Source organism: Orcinus orca, chromosome 1 (genome assembly GCF_937001465.1).
Source record: "Orcinus orca chromosome 1, mOrcOrc1.1, whole genome shotgun sequence".
Taxonomy (NCBI): domain Eukaryota; kingdom Metazoa; phylum Chordata; class Mammalia; order Artiodactyla; family Delphinidae; genus Orcinus; species Orcinus orca.
The window spans coordinates 204118790-204142392 of NC_064559.1; the positions used below are offsets into that span (position 1 = coordinate 204118790).

A 23603-nucleotide genomic window follows, 5' to 3' on the forward strand; every position below is an offset into this window, starting at 1 on the left:
GAGTGCGTGTCGCTTTACGACTTACCAAGAGCTTTCTCTCACGGAAATAGGACTCATTCATTTTTTTTCATTCAACATGCATTTATTGAGCGCCTACTGTGTGCAACATTTACTGAACACCTACTATTGCACGCAGCAGTGAATAAAACAGATAAAAATCAGGGAGCACATTGAGGGTGATAAGAAAGGTGTAATTAAACTTCCTTTCCAAATGAGAAAACCGAAGCTCTGAAATGGGAAATGACGATGTCTAGGAAATTATTAGCTTAGCCAAGACATTGAAGCAACCTAAAGGTCCATCAACTGATGAATGGATAAAGATATATGAAAAATGGAATATTACTCAGCCATAAAAAGAATGAAATATTGCCATTTGCAGCAACATGAATGGACCTAGAGAGTATCATACGAGGTGAAGTCAGACAGAGAAAGACAAATATTATATGATATCACATATGGGGAATCTTAAAAATAATACAAATGAACTTTTTTATAAAACAGAAACAGACTCACAGAAACAGAAAACAAACTTATGGTTACCAAGGAGAAAGGGGGGGAGGGGTAAATTAGGAGTATGGGATTAAAAGATACACACTACTATATATAAAATAGATAAATAAGGATTTACTGTACAGCACAGGGAACTATATTCAATATCTTGTAATAACCTATAATGGAAAAGAATCTGAAAAAGAATATATACATATGTATCTGAATCACTTTGCTGTACAGCTGAAACTAACACAATATTGTAAATCAACTATAGCTCAATTTAAAAAAACTAAACTAAAATTAAAAAAAAGAAATTATTAGCTCTGGTAATAATCACAACAGCAATAATTCCCACTTTTTATTATGCATATTCCATATACTGCCCTGACTGCCTTTTTATCTTTCTTCTAATTTATTTACTTATTCATGCACAGAACTGCCCTCCTCCCCACCCACCAGTTGGCCAGCTTTGTATCTCCACTTCCTGCCTTCTGGGAGCTTATGGTCCATATCTGTAGCTTGTTCTGGCTGGAGAGAGCCAATTGTTAAATTTTTAGGAATTTTGTGAGCAGTCATTAAGCAAAGCCATTATTAAAAATTAAATTAGGGCTTCCCCTGGTGGCGCAGTGGTTGAGAGTCCGCCTGCCGATGCAGGGGGCATGGGTTCGTGCCCCGGTCCGGGAGGATCCCACATGCCGCGGAGCGGCTGGGCCCGTGAGCCGTGGCCGCTGAGCCTGCACGTCCGGAGCCTGTGCTCCGCAACGGGAGAGGCCACAACAGTGAGAGGCCCGCGTACTGGAAAAAAAAAAAAAAAAAAAAAAATTCAATTATACAAACCTACGAGTAGATCCATTATATTAAAAGCCAAGGTAACAAATACTCAAAACTCATTACTTCCTAATTATTTCACTACACTTTACCATTTATGCTCTTCAGGTTATTTATGTCTATTTTATCTGCATTGTGGAAATACTACATAATGATGTGCTGCTGCTTATCTCTTCCTACCTGTTCATTCAGTGATATCCGCTGGTGGTTTGAAATCTGCCATGATGGGAGTATTCATACCACACAAATCAGCAAATGCTTCATAATTGTTTTGTACATCATCTGGAATTAAGAAAGTGACAGAGAAAAGTTAATAATGCAGATTAAATTTTTTTTTTTCTTTGCGTTACGCGGGCCTCTCACTGCTGTGGCGTCTCCCGTTGCGGAGCACAGGCTCTGGATGCGCAGGCTCAGTGGCCATGGCTCACGGGCCCAGCCGCTCCGCGGCATGTGGGATCTTCCCGGACCGGGGCACGAACCCGCGTCCCCTGCATCGGCAGGCGGACTCTCAACCACTGCGCCACCAGGGAAGGCCCAGATTAAATTTTAAGTGTGTCAACTCTGTAGCTGTTTCGTTTTGAGTAGCAGCAAAAATTTGAGGAAATATACTTCCAGTATTAGAATATTATCCAATTCAGCAAAGAAGCCATTCATGTCATTGACGAACTAGCAAAGTTCAATATATCTCGATTGTTTCATTTTCCACCTACTCCTTAACGTAAAAGATAATACTGGGACTTCCCTGGTGGTCCAGTGAGTAAGACTCCGCGTTCCCAATGCAGGCGACCCGGGTTTGACCCCTGTTCAGGGAACTAGGTCCTTCATGCATGCTGCAACTAAGCGTTCTCATGCCGTAACTAAAGATCCCGCATGCCACAACGAGGATCCCACAAGCCGCAACTAAGACCCAGCACAGCCTAAATAAATATTTTAAAAAATATATATATATATTATTTTATTTTATTTATTTATTTTTGGCTGCATTGGGTCTTCATTGCTGTGGGCTCTCTCTAGTTGCAGCAAGCGGGGGCCACTCTTCATTGCGGTGTGCAGGCTTCTCATTGCAGTGGCTTCTCTTGTTCTGGAGCACGGGCTCTAGAGCGCAGGCTCAGTAGTTTTGGCACGCGGGCTCAGTAGTTGTGGCGCCCGGGCTTAGTTGCTCCGCAGCATGTGGGATCCTCCTGGACCAGGGCTTGAACCCGTGTCCCTTGCATTGGCAGGTGGATTCTTAACCACTGTGCCACCAGGGAAGCCCATATTTTTTTTTTTTTAAAAAAAGATAATATCAACCAACAGTCATGTTGGAACTACACTCATTGGTCAATGCAACCACACAGAGGCTACACAATATCAAAGAAAGCATACTGTTAGAATCAACTGGCTATATGGAATTTATAATAAAAAGTATCGTGTATTTTATTATTATTTGTAAGTTTTGTGCTACACATTCTTCGTATTAGTGAACGTTATAATACACATATAACATATATGGACACAGGACTGACTACATGATTTTGGTGCCCAGTGCAAAATAAAAATGCAGGAACTCTTGTTCAAAAATCATTAAGAATTTCAAGACAGAGCATTCTGACCTCACAAGTCACACATGATGAAGGAAGCCCAGTATATACATACATGCCGCCCTCCCGTCCCAGGTGATTGTTAAACATTTACAACTCCACCACCCAGCACATACTTGCAATGCTGGCCAAACCTGAATATCCAATGCTGCCGAATCAGACAAGAGGAAGAAGCAGATATATTCAAATCCTGGCTCTACCACTTACCAACTGTATAACCCAATTCCTCTGGACATCAGATTACTCCTATACAAAGTGGGAACAATATGAACTGCCTCATTCATAGAGATGTTCAGGAACAGCAGTGACAGCATTTACTGACTGTTCATATGTGTCATACAGTGTTTTGGGTATTTTACATGTATTAGCATTTAACCCACACAATACCACCTACCGAAGTAGGTGCATTATAATCCTTCTAGTTTTATAAATAAGGAAATAGGTACATAAGTGCTTTCTCATATAGTCAGTAAATGTTGGAGCTAAGTTTCAGATTCGGTTAGTTTTGACTCCAAGATGCTTTTAGCCACTACTCTATAAGGTCCGCCAAAATGCCTGATAGCTTGTAAGTGCTCAATAAATATTAGTTATTATGTTAACATAATGGACAAGAAAGCTCTGAGTAAACTGAAAAGAGACCTATAAATGCACTGATTACTATTCTATAAAACCATCTGTGATTGTTAATTAGAAAACAGGGCCATACCACGTCTTAGGGAGACAAAAACCTCATATATTGCTGGTGGAAATAAAAATTGATACCTCCCTTACAGAGATGAATTTGACAATATCCATCGAATTACACATGCATTTACCCTCTGACCCTATAATCGCATTTTTGGTACTATTTTGTATAGCTGCCAGGGAATAAAATTATATATCTACAAAGGCATTCATTGCAGCATCATTAGTAATAGCATGAATTTGAAAATAACACGTGTCCATCAACAGAGAAATGGAAATATAAATTATGATATATCCATGTGATGGAAGACTATGCAGCTATAAGAATAACAAAAGAACAAGGAAGCCTTCTATACAGTAAGAAAGAACTTTAAGATACCGTAGAATTAAAAAAAAATAAATTTATTTATTTAATTTATTTCTTTTGGCTGCATTGGGTCTTCGTTGCTGCGCGCGGGCTTCCTCTAGTTGCGGCGAGCATGGGCTTCTCATTGCGGTGGCTTCTCTTGCTGCGGAGCACAGGCTCTAGGCACGTGGGCTTCAGTAGTTGCAACACGCGGGCTTCAGGAGCTGTGGCTCGCGGGCTCTAGAGCGCAGGCTCAGTAGCTGTGACGCACGGGCTTAGCTGCTCCGCAGCATGTGGGGTTTTTCCCGGACCAGAGCTTGAACCCATGTCCCCTGCATTGGCAGGCAGATTCTTAACCACTGCGCCACCAGGGAAGCCAAGGTATCCTAGAATTTTAAAAAGTACAGAACAGTGTATATAGTGTAACAAAAGAGGGAAATAAGAATATATATTTATATTTGTCTTTTATTTACATAGAAATGTAAAAAATGTAAAATCTAGAGATACATAAGAACTAAGAAAATTAGTGAAGGGGCAGGGGTGGAGCAAGACTTATAATGATAAGCATAATTTTTAATTATTTTGAGATTTGAATAGTAAATGTATTACATATTCAAAAATGTTTAACGACTAAATATAGAGATGTTGAAAACAAGTGAAAAATATGAAATTCAGAGGAACAATTATTTCACAGAAGAATCAATGTAAAGGTTCTAAATCTAAAGAAGTAGTCATGGGACTTCCCTGGCCGTCCAGTGGTTAAGGCTTCACCCTCCAATGCAGGGGGTGTGGGTTTGATCCCCTCAGGGAGCTAAGATCCCACATGCCTCATGGCCAAAAAAAACCAAAACATAAAACAGAAGCAATATTGTAACAAATTCAATAAAGATTTTAAAAATGGTCCACATCAAAAAAAAAAAAAAGTAGTCATAACTTCTTTTTCTCTTAAATCTGCCAAAGCGTTTTTTAGCCACAGAACATTACCAAACCTCTTTTATTTGGTAATTTAGTACTTCTGGAAACTCACACCTCTTCAACAAACACTTTTTATTTAATTAAAGTAAAAAAGTAAATGATGGTAATGTGTAAAGAAAAAATATGCCTTCCCCAAATTCCATTACATCTTAGTTGTATATTTTCCCCATGTGAACATAGACACATAAGAAACATATAAATTTTTAATAGGTTATATTATACTTACATGGTATAATTGTGAACCCTTTTCCTTCTTAGCAAATGTTCATCTACATTACGATTATTAATGGCTACCTACATTTTCCTTAATATAACTTACTATATTTTATTTAATCGGACTCCTATTGTGAGGTATTTAGGAATTTTCAGTGCTTATTATAATAAACAGACCGTGTTTTTTTTAAAAAAGAGATGTAGTCAAATTCCATTTTTGCTATTGATTTTCGAAAGGATGTTTTTTAAATGATACTACTTTGAAATTATTTGTTTACGAGCAGCTTATTTAGCTAAAACTTGTCTACGGTTTCTCGCGGATGATCTTGTGAGCTAGATAATTTTGGAAAAGTGGGGAAATCTAAAAACGCTTTCAAATGCGTATTACATTTCACAAAAGAGAAATCGCGGATGCACAAGTAGCGCTAGTCCGAAAATTCCACTTCTTTTGCTCCAGTGATTACAAGGCGCTGGCATCGGTCACACTCTGGTCTCGAAAATTAAATCCGGCGGGGTCGCGAACCTCCGCTTACCGCCTCGTGGTTCCATTCCACGGTACCCAGACAGCGGAATACGCACCTCCATGGCCCAGGTGCAGAGGGGAATTATAGTAGCGATGCACCGGATGTGTGCGTGGAAGTGACTGAAGTCAACTCACGACCGATTGGTTCTCCCGAGTGGACCTAAGCCTCCTTTCGCCTGCCACTGGCCACGGGGTTTGTCTATTTGAACAGTCCCCGCCCCCCTGAGAAGCCGGGTCCCGAAGCCTCACATCTCCTTAATGCCTATTGGCCGATGTTCCAGTCCATCTTCTTCTTACGCCCGTCGATTGGTCCTTAGGGCTGGGAGCCCGCCTTCCCTCCCGCCCGGCTTAGAGGACAGCGGGGAAGGCGGGTGGTGGGGTCGGCGGCCTGAAGCGGCGGTACCGGTGCTGGCGGCGGCAGCTGAGGCCTTGGCCGAAGCCGCGCGGTGAGTCTGGGACCTGGCACCGACCCCTCCAAGGCGGCGGAATTTCCAGACCCACGGTCAACCTGGTCCGTGGGGGGACCCCGGGAAGTCGTCCGTCTGGGACGTGGGGTCCCCTCAGTACTGGCCCCCACGGAGTTGGGCGCCGCCTGAGCCCTGGACCCGCACCCCCGAGGCAACGCCCACCTCCTCCCGAACCCGCAGGAAACCCCCGAACCCTTTAGCCTGTTGTGCGTCTCTGGCGCCACGAAGGCCGGCCCATCAGCTCCTGTATTGCTGGGGCGCCTTTGGGTCTCCTTGCCCATCAGTCACCCCTTCTTCAGAGCCCCCTACAAATTGTCCTCAAAGAGGACCAATGTCAGTGTCAGCCCCTTGCGGTCCACCGTGGAGGCCTCTCAAGGACCCATTCCCCGGAGGTGAGCTCGGTTCCATCCGAGCTTCCCCCGCCCCCACCTGACTTTTAACTTCTGTAAGCCCTCGCCACGACCCTTCGGATTTAACTTCTAGTATTTTAATTGAATTCTCCCTGGAGCAGATGGCCTGTGGGCCTTAGACCTTATAAAGATATGCTGGTTCCTTCCTGAGACTGGAAATTCCTTGCTAGCCTCCCTCCCCCAGACAAGCGCACACACTCTGGTTTTCTCATCTGGAGTCCTTGGGTTTCCTCTCTCCTGAAGGCTGACACTTCCTTCTGCACTCTTCTCGGCACTGGAGTATTTAAAAGCTTTTCAGAACCAATTATTCCCTGTTTTTTTTTTTTTTCTCTCTGCATTTCACAAATTCTTTGAAAAATAAGAAATTTTGATTTTCTAATATAATCCGGACATACCTAGGAAAGGTGCATGTGTTACTGCCATAGCAGTCTGCCAGAGCGCTATCATGGCCACTTTATTGTGGTCGCCTGATTATTTGTATTTCCCCCTAGACTGTAAGCTTATTGAGGGAAGGGACAGGGCATAACTGAGGAATGAATGAGTGATCTGAGAAACAAATCAGTCTCTTTTAGAGCACGTTCCAAGTGCTAATGTTCTATAGAACTGTGCTGTCCTATACAATAACCATCAGCCACATGTGGCTTAGAGTACTTGAAATGTGATTGGTCCAAGTTGAGATTGCCCTGAGTGTAAAATGCACACTAGATTTTGGAGACTTAGTACAAAATAGAATAGAAAAATATATCAATAATTTTTATATTGATAACATGTTGAAATGATATTTGGGATGTATTGGGTTAAATAAAATGTATTAATTTTGCCTGTTTCTTTTTACCTTTTCGATATGGCTACAAGGAAATTTAAAGTTATTTTTACATTTGTGGCTTGTATTTCTATTGGGCAGTGCTGCTACAGAATAATAATCAATTTCCCTCTTTAAATTGAACTCCTGGAGGAAAAGGACAGTCTTAGGCATGCTTTATTTTCTCTCTGCCTCCCCACCTCTAGTACCTGACTCTGTGCCATGTACGTAGTAGTCATAATGATAATCAGAGCTAACAACTATTAAGAACTCACTGTGCACCTGGCACTATTTTAAGCACTTTTTAACTATTTAGTGTGTTAACTCATTTAATCCTTACATCAATCCTATGAGTTAGGTGCTGTTATCCTCTTATTACAGTTTAGGAAACAGACATTTTAAGTAACTTTCCTCAAGGTATATAATTTTGGACTGGATTCACACCCAGGTAGTCTGGCAGCACAGCCCATAATTTGACCCTCTCTCCTATGCTGCCTCTTTTAAACATCAGTCATTGTTGAATGAATCAAGTCTCTCTGCATGTTTTTCAGTGAGGTATCCCAACCTTTTTAGGATTCCCAGCCTGACGTGGATAGGGTGAAGATCTGTGTTGAGGAGCTGGGGCCATAAGTGAGTTCATCGCCATGGTTTGTTATTCAGAATATTAAAGGAAGCTTCTCTCCGAAGAACCTCAGGGCAAGATGCTTGGAACCGGCCCTGCCGCCGCTGCCACAGCTACCACCGCATCCAGCAATGTGAGCGTCCTGCAGCAGTTTGCCTGCGGCCTGAAGAGCCGGAACGAGGAGACCAGGGCCAAAGCCGCCAAGGAGCTCCAGCACTATGTCACCATGGAGCTCCGAGAGGTTGGGATTGCTGTGGTTCGGGCCGTTCATCATGGAGTGTTGGGGTGACATATACCACCCCTGGTTTAGATGCCTCTTGACAGCTAAGTGAGGATTCGGAAAATGCAGAGATTCCATTTTAGAAAGGCACCGATTTCTCACGTCTGTAGAATGGGCAGGTTCCTTTGCAGTTACACATTTCTGTGGCATTTCCTACGTTGTGATATTTTAGGAGTCGGCTGCTTCTTTTCATTTTTTTTCTTTTTCATGCCACATTCCAGACCTTCCACTCTTTCTGCCTGATAACAGTGGCTGGAATGGGTTTGACGAGTTGGTTGTTTGGGGCTTGCTTGCTTTCTTTTTTTTTCCCCTTAATTTTTATTTATTTATTTATTTTTATTTTTGGCTGTGTTGTGTCTTCATTGCTGTGCGCAGGCTTTCTCTAGTTGCGTTGAGCGGGGGCTGCTCTTCCTTGCAGCGCGGGGGCTTCTCATTGCTGTGGCTTCTCTTGTTGCGGAGCTCAGGGTCTAGGTACGCAGGCTCAGTAGTTGTGGCTCGCAGGCTTAGTTGCTCCGTGGTATGTGGGATCTTCCCGGACCAGGGCTCGAACCCGTGTCCCCTGCATTGGCAGGCGGATTCTTAACCACTGTGCCACCAGGAAAGTCCTGGGGCTTTCTAAATAGAGACCAGACTTGAGGTCAGGGACAATGTCTTGTTTATTCTTATACCCTTGGTACTAGGTAGAATCTAGGACGGGACATGTCCTGCAGAGGAGTAGATACTCGATAAGTATTTGTTAAATACACCGATGAATTGCCCTTCAGTTTAAAACTACAGAAATAGGCAGTAGCCATGTCATCTTTGGCTGGAACTGTACCTCCTGGCTGCCTCTCGGGTCCTAGTCTTTGGAAGCCACCCCACCACTAGGGAGACATTATAAACTGTTCTGAGCACATCTTCTTTTGTAGATGAGTCAAGAAGAGTCTACTCGCTTCTATGATCAGCTGAACCATCACATTTTTGAACTGGTTTCCAGCTCAGATGCCAATGAGAGGAAAGGTGGCATCTTGGCCATAGGTAAGGACAGAGTTTCCGGTAAGGTGAGAACTGGGAATAAAGGGCTCTTCAGCTTTGTGTCTACCGCACCCTGGGTCTGCTTCTTACTGGACACTTAGTTCACATTTGTTTAATGAATTTTAAGGAGCCTTGTGGCTTTCAGTGTACTTATCCAGCTGTTAATTCTAGCAATAGTCCTGGGACATCGACAAAGCAGGTTTTTTCAGATATGGAATCTCAGAACTGTTAAGCAACTTTTCTAGGGCCAGTGTGCCTGAACTGAAACTAGAAGCCTGCTTTCTTTCCACTGCAAAAATGCAGGCTCTGGTTTCTCTGTAGAGCAAAGTTTGGCATAGTGGGGCTTACGAATAGAAAAGTAGAGTTGGGGTGCAGTGAATGAAAGGCAGGTAATTTTCAACCTCCAGGGACTGGTCTTCCATCCTGTGAACTATTATTCAGACCCAGTTTGTTTTCCTTTTCTTCTTGGGAAAACAAATTATGTATACTAAAATGAGGTTATTTTGCTTTATATAAGTAGTTCTGGCACAAATATGAAATCTGTTGGTTAAGATGAAAATTATTTGCATCCTTACTGTCTGGAAATTGCAGTCTGCACTTAAAGTAAAAGGAGGGGTCACTGGCTAGCTTTCCTCTGAAGGCAGCATACTTTCCTGGACAGCATGTGCCCTTCCTCACCTTTTGCTTTCCTCTCTTTTCCAGCCAGCCTCATAGGAGTGGAAGGTGGGAATGCCACCCGAATCGGAAGATTTGCTAACTACCTTCGGAACCTCCTCCCCTCCAATGACCCAGTTGTCATGGAAATGGCATCCAAGGCCATTGGTCGCCTCGCCATGGCAGGGGACACTTTTACCGCTGAGTATGTGGAGTTTGAGGTGAAGCGAGCCTTGGAATGGCTGGGTGCTGACCGCAACGAGGGCCGGAGACATGCGGCTGTGAGTGCGTGGCGAGTGGTGGCTCCATGTCGGGGTCCTTCACACGATGTGCTCAGGTCCCTGAAAGGCAAAGAATGAGAGGGGACGCTCCAGGCAAAGGCACTGGGCTTCTTGGTGGCCTTCGGTTCTGTCCTGAATCCCTTTCTCTCTTCACCCTGAGCTCCGTACCTGAAGGGGAGGCTTAACGTTCTCTTTTGTTGCTTGAGAGGCAGCCCTATGTGCAGTGCTTATCCTGACCTCCAGTTTTCCAGAATCAAAAATGCCTCCCAGGCAGAAGGCACCCCCTCAGCTGTAGGCAAGAGAAGAAGCCACAAGCCAAGAGGCTTACAAAGCCCCAGACCACCGCGCCATCTGTAGGATCCCTCTGTCAAGGCCCCTCCATATCCTGTGGGAAGATGGGAGTACTGGGCTGAAGAGAGGAGCCGGGGAGGGACTCGCTCCCCGCGCTGGGAGAGTTGGCCTGCCTTCTCCCAGGCCTTTCCTGTGTATTTTTTAGTCATTTATTGATCGGTCGGTACGTAGTCCAGACTTCCTCTTTCCCGTTGGCTATTCTTCAATTGAGGAAGTGGTGGCTTCTTACCCTCTTCTTCTAGACGCACATACTCATTGCTTTCTGAGGCTCATCCCTGAAAAAGGCTGGTTTGATGGGCTAGGAATCCAGGCTGTGAGATGGGGGAGAGTCTGTCCTTAAGAGAGAGAATCTATGAATGAATGTGATGGGGATCAGAAGCTTCAGTTGGATCCTTTCCAGTCGGTTCCCTCTTTCGGGGACAGCAGCACAAGGAGGGAGCCGGCCTGGGTGAGGGGCCCACACATGGACCCTGGTGCTACTTCCTCACTCTGTGACTTGGGGCAGCCTCCGAACCTTCAGTTTTTCCAGGGTCAGATGAAAATAATAGCAAGATTAAATATTAAACAGGATTATTCATTCATTCAATAGTGTTTATTGAATGCCTGCTGTATTTCGGGCGCATTCTAGGCTATCAGTAGAGCAGTGTACAAAGCATTAAACACGTCTGCCCTTTCAGAACTTGTGTACTAACGTTACAAGCATTCTGCTTCTAAACACCCTAGGATAATGAACACTGAAATGTTTGATCAATTTCACTCTCCTTCCTAGGTCCCCAGAATTTCTGAGCTAGAAGAATGGGCAGGTGTGCTCTTTTGCTAGTGTATGTAGGCTCTAGGATGACAGGAGGCTGTGTTCCTGAGAGAACAAGACTCTGACCCAGATGAAAGTTCTCTGTGCCTTTTCTCCCAGGTCCTGGTTCTTCGTGAGCTGGCCATCAGCGTCCCCACCTTCTTCTTCCAGCAAGTGCAGCCCTTCTTTGACAATATTTTTGTGGCCGTGTGGGACCCCAAACAGGCCATCCGTGAGGGAGCTGTTGCTGCCCTTCGTGCCTGTCTGATCCTCACCACCCAGCGGGAGCCAAAGGAGATGCAGAAGCCACAGTGGTACAGGGTGAGGAGATGGTTCCATTCCAACCTCCAGCAAAGCACATTTGCGTAGAGTATCATCGGGCCTACAGGGCAGCAGCAGGCCCCTTGCCAAAGAGCAAGTATCCTGTGTGCTTTGATCTCCCATGGTTTTTTAAGCTCAGTATGCATCAGTAGTTATTTTATTGTTTTTCACGAAAGCAAAGATTTATCAATAGCCACACCATTCCTTTATGTACCACTAAGAGTGAGACTGTAGTGCCAGTTAAACTCACTGCCTTCTTATCAGCAATTACAAGACATCTTTTTTCAGAGGTGTTAAAATATAGAAATATGGGCGTCTCTGGAGAGATGCCAGTGTTCCTGTAGTATCGAGCGTCCTGTGCTGACTGCCGCTGCCAAGTGAACCTGCTAAGGACCCTTGTCCTACAAGGGTCCTTAGCAGGTTCCATGTCCTGAACATGGGAACCTGGGATTGGAGACCTGGGTTCTCATCTTGGCCGCTCTGTGACCTTGGACAAGTCACTTAGCTTCTTTGAGCCTCTTGTTTTTTCTCTATTAAATAGGGGCGGTAGTGGTGTCTCCCTCGTGGTATTGTTGTGAGAGTTGAAGCTAAATGAAACGAGAGAGCCCAATGAGTTGGGATTGTTGGTGACACTGGCACGAGGCCCTTAGCAGGCATGGTAACCTCAGAACCCCCCATATAGATGGGTGGGGCTGCTTTCTAACGCTGGACGTTGGGTAGTTTAGGCATTCTGTATCTCTCCGTAGCACACGTTTGAGGAAGCAGAGAAGGGGTTTGACGAGACCTTGGGCAAGGAGAAGGGCATGAATCGCGATGATCGGATCCACGGAGCCTTACTGATCCTCAACGAGCTGGTTCGCATCAGCAGCATGGAGGGAGAGGTGAGAAGCGCGTCTGAGGGTGTCCAGTCTTCTCACGTGCCATTCTGGGAGCGAGACGAGGCGAGATCCCTGTCCTCAAAGAGCTGACGTTTTGTTGGGGGAGCAGGCAATAGACAAATAAATAGGAACATTTCAGGTAGCAGCAAGTTCTGCGAGGAAATGGGGTGGTGGGTAACGGGGGTGCGGGTGACTCCCTCCCTGAGGTTGGTGCCGTTTGAGCTGAGACCGCATGACATGGAGGAGCCAGCCTTGCAGCGGGCAGGGAGGGGGTGCTCCAGGCAGAGACTTTGAGGTGGAAGAGCGTTTGATAAGTTCAGGCGAGAAGGGAAGTGTGGCTGGTGCACCGTGAGCAAGGGAGAGGGCGGGAGGGGCCGCACCGGGGGCCTCACAGCTCATGGCCCCTACTGGCTCCCGTTCTCCTCACAGGGCTGTGTCCACAGGATGACATGATGGCATCCATCTTTAACAGTCATTGGCTACTTGTGGGGAAGAGCTTGTGGAGAGGCAGGAAGGGAAGCAGGGAGGTGAGTTAGGAGGTGTGCTGGCTCAAGAAGCAGCTGCAAAGGTGGGTTTAAAAGTGCGAGGACTGTATTAGGGAAAGAAGCTTTGAGAGAAAGTGGGCAGGGAGCTGGGAGAGGCTGGGAGAACCATCAGGCCTCAGTGCGGATCTGACCCTGAGAGAACAAGAGCGGGAGGAAAAGTTGGATGGAAGCACCCTCGTCTGCTGTGCGGAGCCATCACAGGGTCCTCAGGCCAGAGCTGGCCGTCAAGAGGAGGCCCACCGTAGCCTTCCTACTGTGTTCATCATCGGCTAGAAGCAGCTCACGGAAAGTGTGGCCTTGGCACAGACATGGCCATGGATTTCAGAGTAGCGGCTGGGGCCCTGGGTCGGTTACTCTCCTGGTAGCTGGAGGTCCTATTCTCACGGCTGCCCCAGGAGGCGATTGCAGTCACCTGGGCGAGCAGTGGTGGTGGCTTCGACTGGCACTGGCAGTGTAGACACAAAAGTAGATTCAGGGTCAGTCCACTGACACCAGATTCAGGGTATATCTGGGAGGTAGAGCCCCACCTGTGAGTCTTCCTGGGGGAGCTGGTTGGTGTGGACTTTCCCCCCAGGGCTTCCTGCTTTCGTAGACCCAGCGATCATTTGGTGATGGCTGTGCCCTAGATGTGGGAGCAGCGTGTGCTGCAGTATGTGTAGAAACACAGCGAGTCTGGCTTTGGATCCCCGCTCCTCTATACTGTGTGACATGGGTAAATTACTTTCCCTCCTTATTCTCCTCAATTTTAATGGGGATCTTATCCACCTCATTGGGCTTCTGTGAGGTTTCTAAATATGTGTGAGGTGCTTAGCACAACACCTGATACCTAGTGGGCGTTCCGTAAATGGTCACCCTCAGAGTTTTCCCCACCCAAGTATAATGTGGTACTTTCCACTGTACCCCACACAGCTCTGGGATCTTTGTTTTCTTCCAGTAAAACAGGGCAATATCACCTAACTGATAGGTTTAAATGAAATAGTACTTGTGATGGTGCTTTGTAAATTACAAAGAACTATCCAAATGTGAGGTGTTACAATTTCATAACTTTTTCATTCATTCAGCAAATACTAATTGAGCACCTACTGTGGGCCAGCTATACCGTGTCCTAAGAGCTAGAAGAATAAGGCAGCAGTGAATAGAACAGTACATTCTAGCAAGGGGAGGCAGACAATACATAAATAAGTAAAAATACATAGTGTAGCATATGGTGATAAATGCTGTGGAGAAAAGTAGGGCAGGGAAAAGGAATAGGGGATACTAGCATGGATCAGGGATTACATTTTAAAATATGATGATGTTTGGGCACAGCCATGAAGGAGGTAAGAAAACAGCCATACAAACCTCTGGGGATGAGCTGTCTTCCAGACCGCTGGTCCTGGAAGCACGAGGCCCCGTGTCAGGAGCGTGCTGCTTTATGAAGGGAGCAAGATTGCCGCTGTGACTGAGCTGAGTGAGAGGAGCTGGGAGATGGGGTTGGGGGAATACCTGGGGCAGGGAGGGGGCTCGTCACCTAGGGTCTCAGACGCCCCTGTACAGACTGTGTTGGGAATGGATTACGGGAGGGGCCAGGGCTGAGGCCAGGAGTCTAGTCAGGGGGGAACTGCAGCGTCTCAGCAGTAGTGGGAGCTGTCGGGGTACAAGGGATTTGGAGGTCGATAGGAGAGAAAGAAGGGTCAAGGTTTGGGGCCTGAGCAACTAGAAGGGTAGAGTTGCCATCTACTGAGATGGGAGGAACAGGTCTGGGGTAGAAGGTCAGGAGTTTGCTTTTGAGCGTGTTAAGTTTAAGATGCGTGTTGGGCGTCTGAGCGGAGTTATTGAGTAGCTCTGGGGAGAGATGTGAGCAAGAGAGACAGATTGGGGAGGTCACTGGCATATAGATGTTATTTCCAGTCGTGAGACTGGATGAGGACCCCCGGGGAACTAGGATAGTTGGAGGAGAGATGGGGGCTGAGAACCTGAGGTCGGGAGATGAGGAAGAACCAAGGGAGACCAAGAAGGAGCAGCAGCAGGGGTGGGGATGGGGCGCCAGCAAAGCTCAGGGTCCAAGGAGCCCAGGGAAGAAGGGGTTTCAAGGAGGAGGAAACACTAAGTTGGATCAGGTGCTGCAGACTATTCGGTTTAGCAGCCTGAGAGTCCTGGTGACCTTGACAAGAATAGTGGATAAGATTTTCTGAAAAATGAAAATATCTGTGGAAAGAGTTAGAAGTTTGGAAATTAATTGGTTTGTATCTTTCTCAATTTGGAAAGCTGGAGAATGAGTTATTAAGCAGCCCTTTGAGTAGGTGAGAGATGGGGGTTCTCAGCCAGTCAGTGTACTCCATGCCTCGTATGGAGTTCCTAGGACTCTGAGAACATTAACTTGCCTGAGTTGTCTCTACCTGCATTTCTGGTGAGAAGAGGGAGAGCAGAACGTCCTTAGCAGGATGCTGGCTTGGGGCTGCCCCTCACCCTCACAGGAGGCTCCGTTGCTAGATCCTAGGTCTGTTGTCACAGCCATCCGCAAGTCAGCTTTCCCAAACCAAGGGTGGGGTAGGGGGTTCTTGGGGGCCAGACCCCTGCTGCTTCTTCATTGTTCAGTAGGTGGTGCTCTTCTGCCTAAATTAGAACAGATTCAGGCCCCCTGCAAGGTTCTGGGGAAATCGAATCCTAGAGATGAAGAGTGGCCGCCGCCCACTGTGGGAAGAGTTGCATTTCAGGGTTGGGCTCGTGTTGTCCGCAGACTCCCTGGTGCCTAGGCAAATGCCACTTGTAAGTAAAGGTGACTCTTCCCCCATGTATATAGCGCCTGAGAGAAGAAATGGAAGAAATCACACAGCAGCAATTGGTACATGACAAGTACTGCAAGGATCTCATGGGCTTCGGAACGAAACCTCGTCACATCACCCCCTTCACCAGTTTCCAGGCCATGCAGCCCCAGCAGTCAAACGCCTTGGTGGGACTGCTGGGGTACAGCTCTCACCAAGGCCTCATGGGCTTCGGGGCTTCCCCCAGCCCAGCGAAGTCCACCCTGGTGGAGAGTCGCTGCTGCAGAGACTTGATGGAGGAGAAATTTGATCAGGTCAGTGGCAGGAGGTCCGCTCCCTCTTCTCCCAAGCTCCACGCCTCCCTTTCCTTTGCCAACCCTGTGTCCTTCCTGTCTCAGGTGTGCCAGTGGGTGCTGAAGTGCAGGAATAGCAAGAACTCGCTGATCCAAATGACAATCCTGAATTTGTTGCCCCGCTTGGCTGCCTTCCGACCTTCTGCCTTCACAGGTGAGGATGTCCACGGACGTGTCATGTCATTACCCATTCAAGGGTAATTAAACAGAGAAGACGAGATGCCAGAAAGTTATGTCTGCTTCTCATTTGGAGCAGTGCCTGCTGAGGGGCTAGTGTCTGGTCTCTCGCCTCTATCCAGCTTCAGTGGCATCTAGTTCAGGTTTTCTGTAAACGTCTGAGGCAGCAAACGCAGGAGCAATGCGAACGTGCAGGCAGAGAGGCACTTCTAGAGCCAGGCAAGTTCTCGTGTGTGGAAGCCAACACATTCATGAATGGACTTCTGAGCGACCACAGGAAGGGCAGTTTCGGTTTCAGTGGTGTGCAGCATCCAGTCTGTGGGGCAGGGAGGATCCGGGGACAGTCCTGTGTCTGCTCCTGAGGTGGGCACCGGGATGCCCCCACCTCACAAGGAGGAAGGACTGGATGCTTCAGAGGCTGGTTTCACGGGTAATAGACTGGGTTCCCGAATTCCTGAATTCTTCTTGCCCTGTTCCCACTGGGCGGTGTGAATTCCTGGTTGCTGAAGCTGGCCCAGCTCAGACACTGGCTTCTCCCTGAGGCCTTGCTGGGTCACTCTAGCTAGAAACGTGCTTTTCCTCTTCCGTTACAACCCCCAGCTGTGGAAAGGCTTTGGCGTCATCAGACCTGGGGTGAATCTTGCCTCTGTTCTTAACTGTGAGGTTTGGGGCAGGTTATTTGACCTTACTGGGCCTCCACCTCCTGACTTGTCAAATTAGAATGACAGTCCTTGCCTCATGAGATGAGCTGCTTTAATGTCTAGGCACCTGTCTAAGTGCCTGACACAGAGTAAGATCCAAGAAATAGAAACCGTGATTGTTGCTGCTTCCCCTAGCTATTTCAAAGCCATTTTAGAAACAAGATAAAGGTAAAAATTATAATAATACTCCAGTTGCCTGTTCATACTTAGTGTCCTTGTCTCACCTCCCTCCTTGCTGAGTGTAGAGACCCTGGACCTACATCTCTTTCCTCTTCACTATGGTGCGTGCTTAATAAGTGTCCAGGACCCAGTGAGAGGCAGGATGGGAAATGAAAGGCCAGCCTGACCCTCAGCAGATGCCGTTCCCTAGCACAGACTCATTTCACACCACCCAGCTCAGATGAAAGCAGAGAAATACAGCCGGTGAGGTGTTAAATGTGCTGGGTGTGAGAATAGGTGTTAAGAGAGGATGAGGCAATTAGCCACATAAAATCACTGAACCAGAGAGAAAGGATATAATGAGAATCACCCATATTTTTTCAGTTTTCCATTCTTCTCACCTGGTACCCAGCAGCTTTTCTCTTTTTTAATGAACAGACATGTCCCTATTCAGTAGAGCTTTAAATGATCTTGGTTTGAAAGTCTGTGGCTCAAAAGAGAATAATAACTAGGCCAAATTTGATCAAAGTCTGGCATGCTGTAGAAGCGGTTACCTTCGTAAGTTCAAAAGACGGCCTAGCAGCAGCATACAAAGGCTCAGAGGGGCCCCTAGGTTTGTTCTTTTGATGTGAGTTTTTGCTGTTTTATTAAATAATGTACTAAAATACGTTCTGGAAATTCAGCCTGGGCAGCCTCCGTAAGTACAGTCTCATTGGGAAAGCGCCACTTTTTTAAAGTTTGCAGTTTGGAAGTCATTGCTTGCACTTCCTGGTGATGTAAGCTTTGGGAATATCAAAAATACTCCCCCTAGGATTGGGCTGGAATCTCAAGCAATGTCAGATTCCTAATCTCTTGGGGTGCTAAGTCTGGAAAAGGAAATTACCTTCTTGATTTAAGCTCATTTCCTGCTGAAACGCTGTCCTGCTCTGCAAAGGTCCCATTTTTCTCGTTGGTGCACTCTGGTTTGAGAGTTGTATCACCTTGGTCTCTGACTGTTTTCAAGCTCCAGCATGCTTCAACGGCATTTGACCGTGAGCTGTGAGAGAAGACATTTCTCGATAGCATAAATGCAGTGATGTATGTATGCCGTTTGGGAGTCTAGTTCACTGTCTTCTAATTGTGGTCCTGGTGGCCTTGAACACCCCTCACTTTCTACTGGCTGCGTGGTCTTGCTTGTATGTGCTGCTGGTGCATGGACTTGAGGCCAGAAAGATGGAAGAGAAGAAATGGAAGAGGGGCAAGAGGCAGGAAATAGCAGCCTTCTGAGGAGTCGTAGCACCTTAGCTTAAACTGCCCAAGAATCGCCTACCCATGCACAGTGGCTTATGCAAACTTAATGAAAACACACATGTGGCTTTCCAAGTTACGGACTAAATCTTGTTCTATTAAATATAACTGTAACAGAAGTCTCTAGGTGATAGCAAAGTGATTTCTAGGCCTATGCTGAGTGGAATAGCCTGTTTATTACAAACAGTTTTCAATATTACTTTAAATTTCCAGATAATATAAAATAGCTTAGATGATCCTCTCTTTGTTTTTAACCAAGGTTTAACATATATTTCTTGAACAAAAGCATGTAATCTTTCCCTCAAAATATAATGCTAATGGCGATAATTAATGCAGTATTGTTTTGGAGACACTTTTAAGTTTTTGGTTTTTTTTTTAATTAAAGGAAAAACAGCTTATATTTCTAATATTTCTAAAAGCTGTATCAGAGGAGTGATTATCAAGCAAAGCGTTTGGTTAGTGCATTCTCTAAATTCTTCTTAATATCTTTCCAACAGGCTTTCTTAATTTATTCTTAAATTTAAGTGTTTTATAGGAACTTTGACCTTTCATATGTAGACCACCCCTCACCTTGAGCCATATATACACTTTGTTGTTTCTGTGCTCAGATACCCAGTATCTCCAAGATACCATGAACCATGTCCTAAGCTGTGTCAAGAAGGAGAAGGAACGGACAGCAGCCTTCCAAGCCCTGGGGCTACTTTCTGTGGCTGTGAGGTCTGAGTTTAAGGTCTACTTACCTCGTGTGCTGGACATCATCCGAGCAGCCCTGCCTCCTAAGGACTTTGCCCATAAGTAAGCAACTCTGTTATGATTTCACCTTCCACCCCATTTGGTTGGAGAGGGAGGATGCTGCATCCCAGTTTCCGTGGAGCTGAAGCCTGTTCTCTGCGTCATTAACCAGCAAATCATATAATGAATAGCCCTTCTTCAGTTGAGTTCCAGCCTTTCCCAAATGAAGTGACATGGATGTAAATATTTGGGGAGGTTGAATACCTGTTCATACCAATACATGTTAGATGCCAGTGCTGTTCTCAATATTATTTACTGGGAATCTCCTAGTTTTGTTCTTTTCTCTGGCTTTCAAAGGTCTGATTTTGATAACTAAAGCGAGGGTTCCTAGACAGGAACTGAGGGGACCTAACGGTCACCTTTTTCTTTATCATTGAAGTTGGATACATTATCCTACCTCTTGAAACGTCCCAGTGAATAAAATATGAGAAAGACCTTCAGCACCCTGCAAGGTGGCGAGGCTAGGGTATCTTCTCCAAGTCTTAGAGGGTCAGTGTTAATTAGAATTGTGTCTTCATAGTTCCCTGTGTTAGTAGCGAGGATTGTGCTGGTGAATTAATAAGCCTCGCCCGTTTCAAGCCCAGCATTCTCCTCATAGGGCGAATTTCTTCTCATATGATGGCTGTGCCCTGCACTCGTGGTCCCTGATGTGCATGTTGTTCAGTTTGCTTCCTAAATAGGGACCTTGGCCAGCACCACACTAACCCACATGGTGCCTTTTGTGTGAATTCTGAAGTGGGGCCCCTTCCTCAAGAGACTTTACTGCCATCTGCTGGTCATTTGTTGTAAATACACAAGTCTGCAGTGACTACAGTGTGATGGGTCCCTAGACTGTGCAGTAGGTAACCTGCACACCCACATGGGGTGGCCCCGCCTGGGTAACCTGCTCTCCTTGCCCCAAGGTAATTTTGAGGTAGGGTATCACAAAATGCCGTTATGTCTAAACTAGCCACTCTTCGGTTCTCTGCAGGAGACAGAAGGCAATGCAGGTGGATGCCACGGTGTTCACCTGCATCAGCATGCTGGCCCGAGCGATGGGGCCGGGCATCCAGCAGGACATCAAGGAGCTGCTGGAGCCCATGCTGGCGGTGGGCCTGAGGTGGGTGTCGGGAACCTGAGCTGTCCCCGGCTCGGGTAGCATGAGGCTTGAGTCACAGTCCTGGGTCTGTGTTGAAAGAGCGAGGCATGGCTATTTACACGTTAAATTGGATAGGTAGGATAGCTCACACTAAACTCATAGGCTAGTTTCAAATCCAGGTTTCATCACTGTCTAGCTGGGTGATCGTAAATAAATTATTTAACTTCTCTGAGCCTCAGCTTTCTAGTCTGAAAAGTGGGTACAGTAGCAGTTCCTATGGTCTAGGTTTGTCGTGGGGATTAAGTGAAAGAGTTCACGAAATAGCCACTCTTAGTACAATGCAGTCTGTATAAGAAATGCACCACTGGGAATTTCTTGGAGATCCGGTAGTTAGGACTCAGCACTCTCACTGCCCGGGCCCGGGTTTGATTCAATCCCTGGTTGGGGAACTAAGATCCCACAAGCCATGTGGCGTGGCCAAAAAAAAAAAAAAAGTGCTCCGTTAGTGTTTGCAGCTATCATTTATATTAAGATGGGCAAATTGCTTAAGCTCCCTACACTTTTGTTCTCTTCATCTATAAAATAAGGACGATGCTCTCAATCTGCTTCCCAGATATTTATTGAGACTTGGTTTTCCATAGTGACTGAATTACAGTAAACAAGTTCTCTCAAGGCAAAACCCAGAAAATCATAGATTGTTTTGAAATATGGGATCAGGCCAAGAGAGTTTAAGATATATATTCTATTTCATTGTATCCTTTCTGCTTTAAAGACTAAGCAGGGGTGGAGCCCAATCCCCTTGCTGGACAAGAAGGGCTGTTTCTTCCCAAGACCAGACCAAATATCATATATCCAGCTCCTTAAGTGACTGGTTTCCTTTCCCTCAGCCCTGCCCTCACAGCTGTGCTCTACGACCTGAGCCGTCAGATTCCACAGCTGAAAAAGGACATCCAAGATGGACTCCTGAAGATGCTGTCCCTGGTCCTTATGCACAAACCCCTCCGGCACCCAGGCATGCCCAAGGGCCTGGCCCATCAGCTGGCTTCTCCTGGCCTCACGACCCTCCCTGAGGCCAGCGATGTGGGCAGCATTACCCTTGCCCTCCGAACTCTTGGCAGTTTTGAATTTGAAGGTAAGAAATTGCGATGGTACAGATGAACCGGTTTGCAGGGCAGAAATAGAGACACAGATGTAGAGAACAAACGTATGACACCAAGGGGGGAAAGTGGCGGGGAGGGGGGCGTGGGATGAACTGGGAGATTAGGATTGACATGTACACACTGATGTGTATAAAATGGATGACTAATAAGAACCTGCTGTATAAAAAAATAAGTAAAATTAAATTTAAAAAATTTTTTTGGGAAAACCAAGAAATTGTAGTGGTTCTTGCCAAGATAGTCAGTGATACTGGGAACCTCGAGAAAAGAATGAGGGTACCTAGAATTCCTGGATCTTGCTAGGGGTCCTGGAGACAGGGTAGCTGATTCTACAGCAGCTCATCCTTTTATAGTCTTTCCGTATATGGTTAATTCCTACCGTTTGTTTCTTTGTCCCATACAAAGACAAAGGAAAATGGGGTGGGGGCAGATGGTGTTGAGGAAAAGTATTCATTGATCCAAGGAACTAATGCTGCAGAGATGGATCCGCCTCACCTTGTCACCTCCCTTTGGCTGAGATGGTATTGAATTCTTTAAAATGTATAAGCAGGGCTTGGGGGTATTTTCATTCCAATGGTGGTGTGATTTCCAAGACTGCTGTACTGTGTAGTTCAGTTTGGAATTCTAGGCTACAGATAAACCCACATTAATGCCTTAGGGAGATACGTTTCAGGAGAGAAAAATGGGCTCTTTTGAAATTTAAGATTGTGTAGGTGGTATTGGTTAAGGCTACAGGGAAACAAGTACAAAAAGCGTAGATATGCTGTCTGAATACTTATACAGCATCGCTAGTTTCCCTGTTGCAGTTCCTCCATTTACACTGATTAACACCCAGGATAATCTATTTCTTTTCTTTTCTTTTTTTTTTTAACATCTTTATTGGAGTATAATTGCTTTACAATGGTGTGTTAGTTTCTGCTGTATAACAAAGTGAATCAGCTATACATATACATATATCCCCATATCTCCTCCCAATCTATTTCTAAGGAATAGAAAGTAGCTATATTTAAACCCAGCCTATATCAAACTCTCTTTTTGGTATTTAAATCTGGGAACTAAAATAGATGAGGTAAATTTGATCAAAAATTGTTTTACTCTCTGAGAATATAAAGGGCTGGGTCCGAATAAAACAAAATAATTCACTTTTTGAAGGAAATAAAGGATTGAGATGGAGGCAGGGAGGAAATGCCTTTTTTATGTCTCCCAGCTCCTTTTCTACCTCCCTTCTGCCTTTCTGCTCATTGGAAGATCATTTGTTACTTTTTTAAGAGAAGAGTTGGGGGTCAATATCTTGCTGGTTGAATATCTTGTTGAAAATTAAGTTAGTAGCCATGGAATGGAAATGGAATGGAAAATGCAGCTAGCGAGTTGCAGACCTACTGTCCAAAGCAGCAGTGTTTATTCTGTCTTCTCTCTGCCTTTGTATCCAGGCCACTCTCTGACCCAGTTTGTCCGCCACTGTGCGGATCACTTCCTGAACAGCGAGCACAAGGAGATCCGCATGGAAGCCGCCCGCACCTGCTCTCGCCTGCTCACGCCCTCTGTCCACCTCATCAGTGGCCATGCTCACGTGGTTAGCCAGACCGCAGTGCAAGTGGTGGCGGATGTGCTCAGCAAACTGCTCGTGGTTGGGATAACAGATCCTGGTAAAGTTTGAGATGGAGGCAGTCTAAGGAAGTGTAGGTGCCTGGGGCAGTTGGAAGTAGCCAGTTTCCTTTCATGGCCTCAACAAGCTGATGTCCAGCATTTTCTCTGGCAAAGCCTTAGGCTTGGCTAAACCAGCCTATTTCTGTAAGATAATCGGCCTTAAATTCTATTATCTTGGACTTCCCTGGTGGCGTGGGGTTAAGAATCCGCCTGCCAATACAGGGGACATGGGTTCGATCTCTGGTCCGGGAGGATCCCACATGCCGTGGAGCAGCTGGGCCCATGTGCCATAGCTGCTGAGCCTGCGCTCTAGAGCCCGCGAGCCACAGCTGCAGAGCCCATGTGCCACAACTACTGAGGCCCACGAGCCTAGGGCCCATGCTTTGCAACAAGAGAAGCCACCGCAGCGAGAAGCCCACGCACTGCAACGAAGAGTAGCCCCCGCTCACCAA

General features: G+C 46.1%; 1 protein-coding gene and 1 long non-coding RNA gene across 5 annotated transcripts in view; one reads left to right on the forward strand and one right to left on the reverse strand.

The window, feature by feature from the left end:
* Positions 1–3967: 3967 nt before the first annotated feature.
* On the reverse strand, positions 3968–5740 carry LOC125965096 (uncharacterized). Its single transcript, XR_007478597.1, has 2 exons — positions 5132–5740; positions 3968–4316 (listed from the first exon to the last, which is right to left on the reverse strand). It is a non-coding gene; the product is annotated as an uncharacterized LOC125965096 (long non-coding RNA).
* A 207-nt stretch (positions 5741–5947) lies between these two features.
* The window catches only part of MTOR (mechanistic target of rapamycin kinase), a 117851-nt gene continuing 100195 nt past the window's right edge, over positions 5948–23603 (forward strand). For 2 of the 4 annotated variants that reach the window (XM_049712406.1, XM_049712413.1), the window contains exons 1-12: positions 5948–6087; positions 7894–8183; positions 9131–9239; positions 9939–10171; positions 11433–11633; positions 12380–12514; positions 15839–16114; positions 16199–16307; positions 19086–19272; positions 20240–20368; positions 21235–21479; positions 22935–23150. In XM_049712406.1, the coding sequence (XP_049568363.1) occupies positions 8022–8183; positions 9131–9239; positions 9939–10171; positions 11433–11633; positions 12380–12514; positions 15839–16114; positions 16199–16307; positions 19086–19272; positions 20240–20368; positions 21235–21479; positions 22935–23150 (2002 nt within the window). In that variant the 5' untranslated portion in view covers positions 5948–6087; positions 7894–8021. The remainder of the gene's footprint in view (positions 6088–7893; positions 8184–9130; positions 9240–9938; positions 10172–11432; positions 11634–12379; positions 12515–15838; positions 16115–16198; positions 16308–19085; positions 19273–20239; positions 20369–21234; positions 21480–22934; positions 23151–23603) is intronic. The other 2 variants (XM_004272387.3, XM_049712409.1) reach the window with 2 other exon arrangements.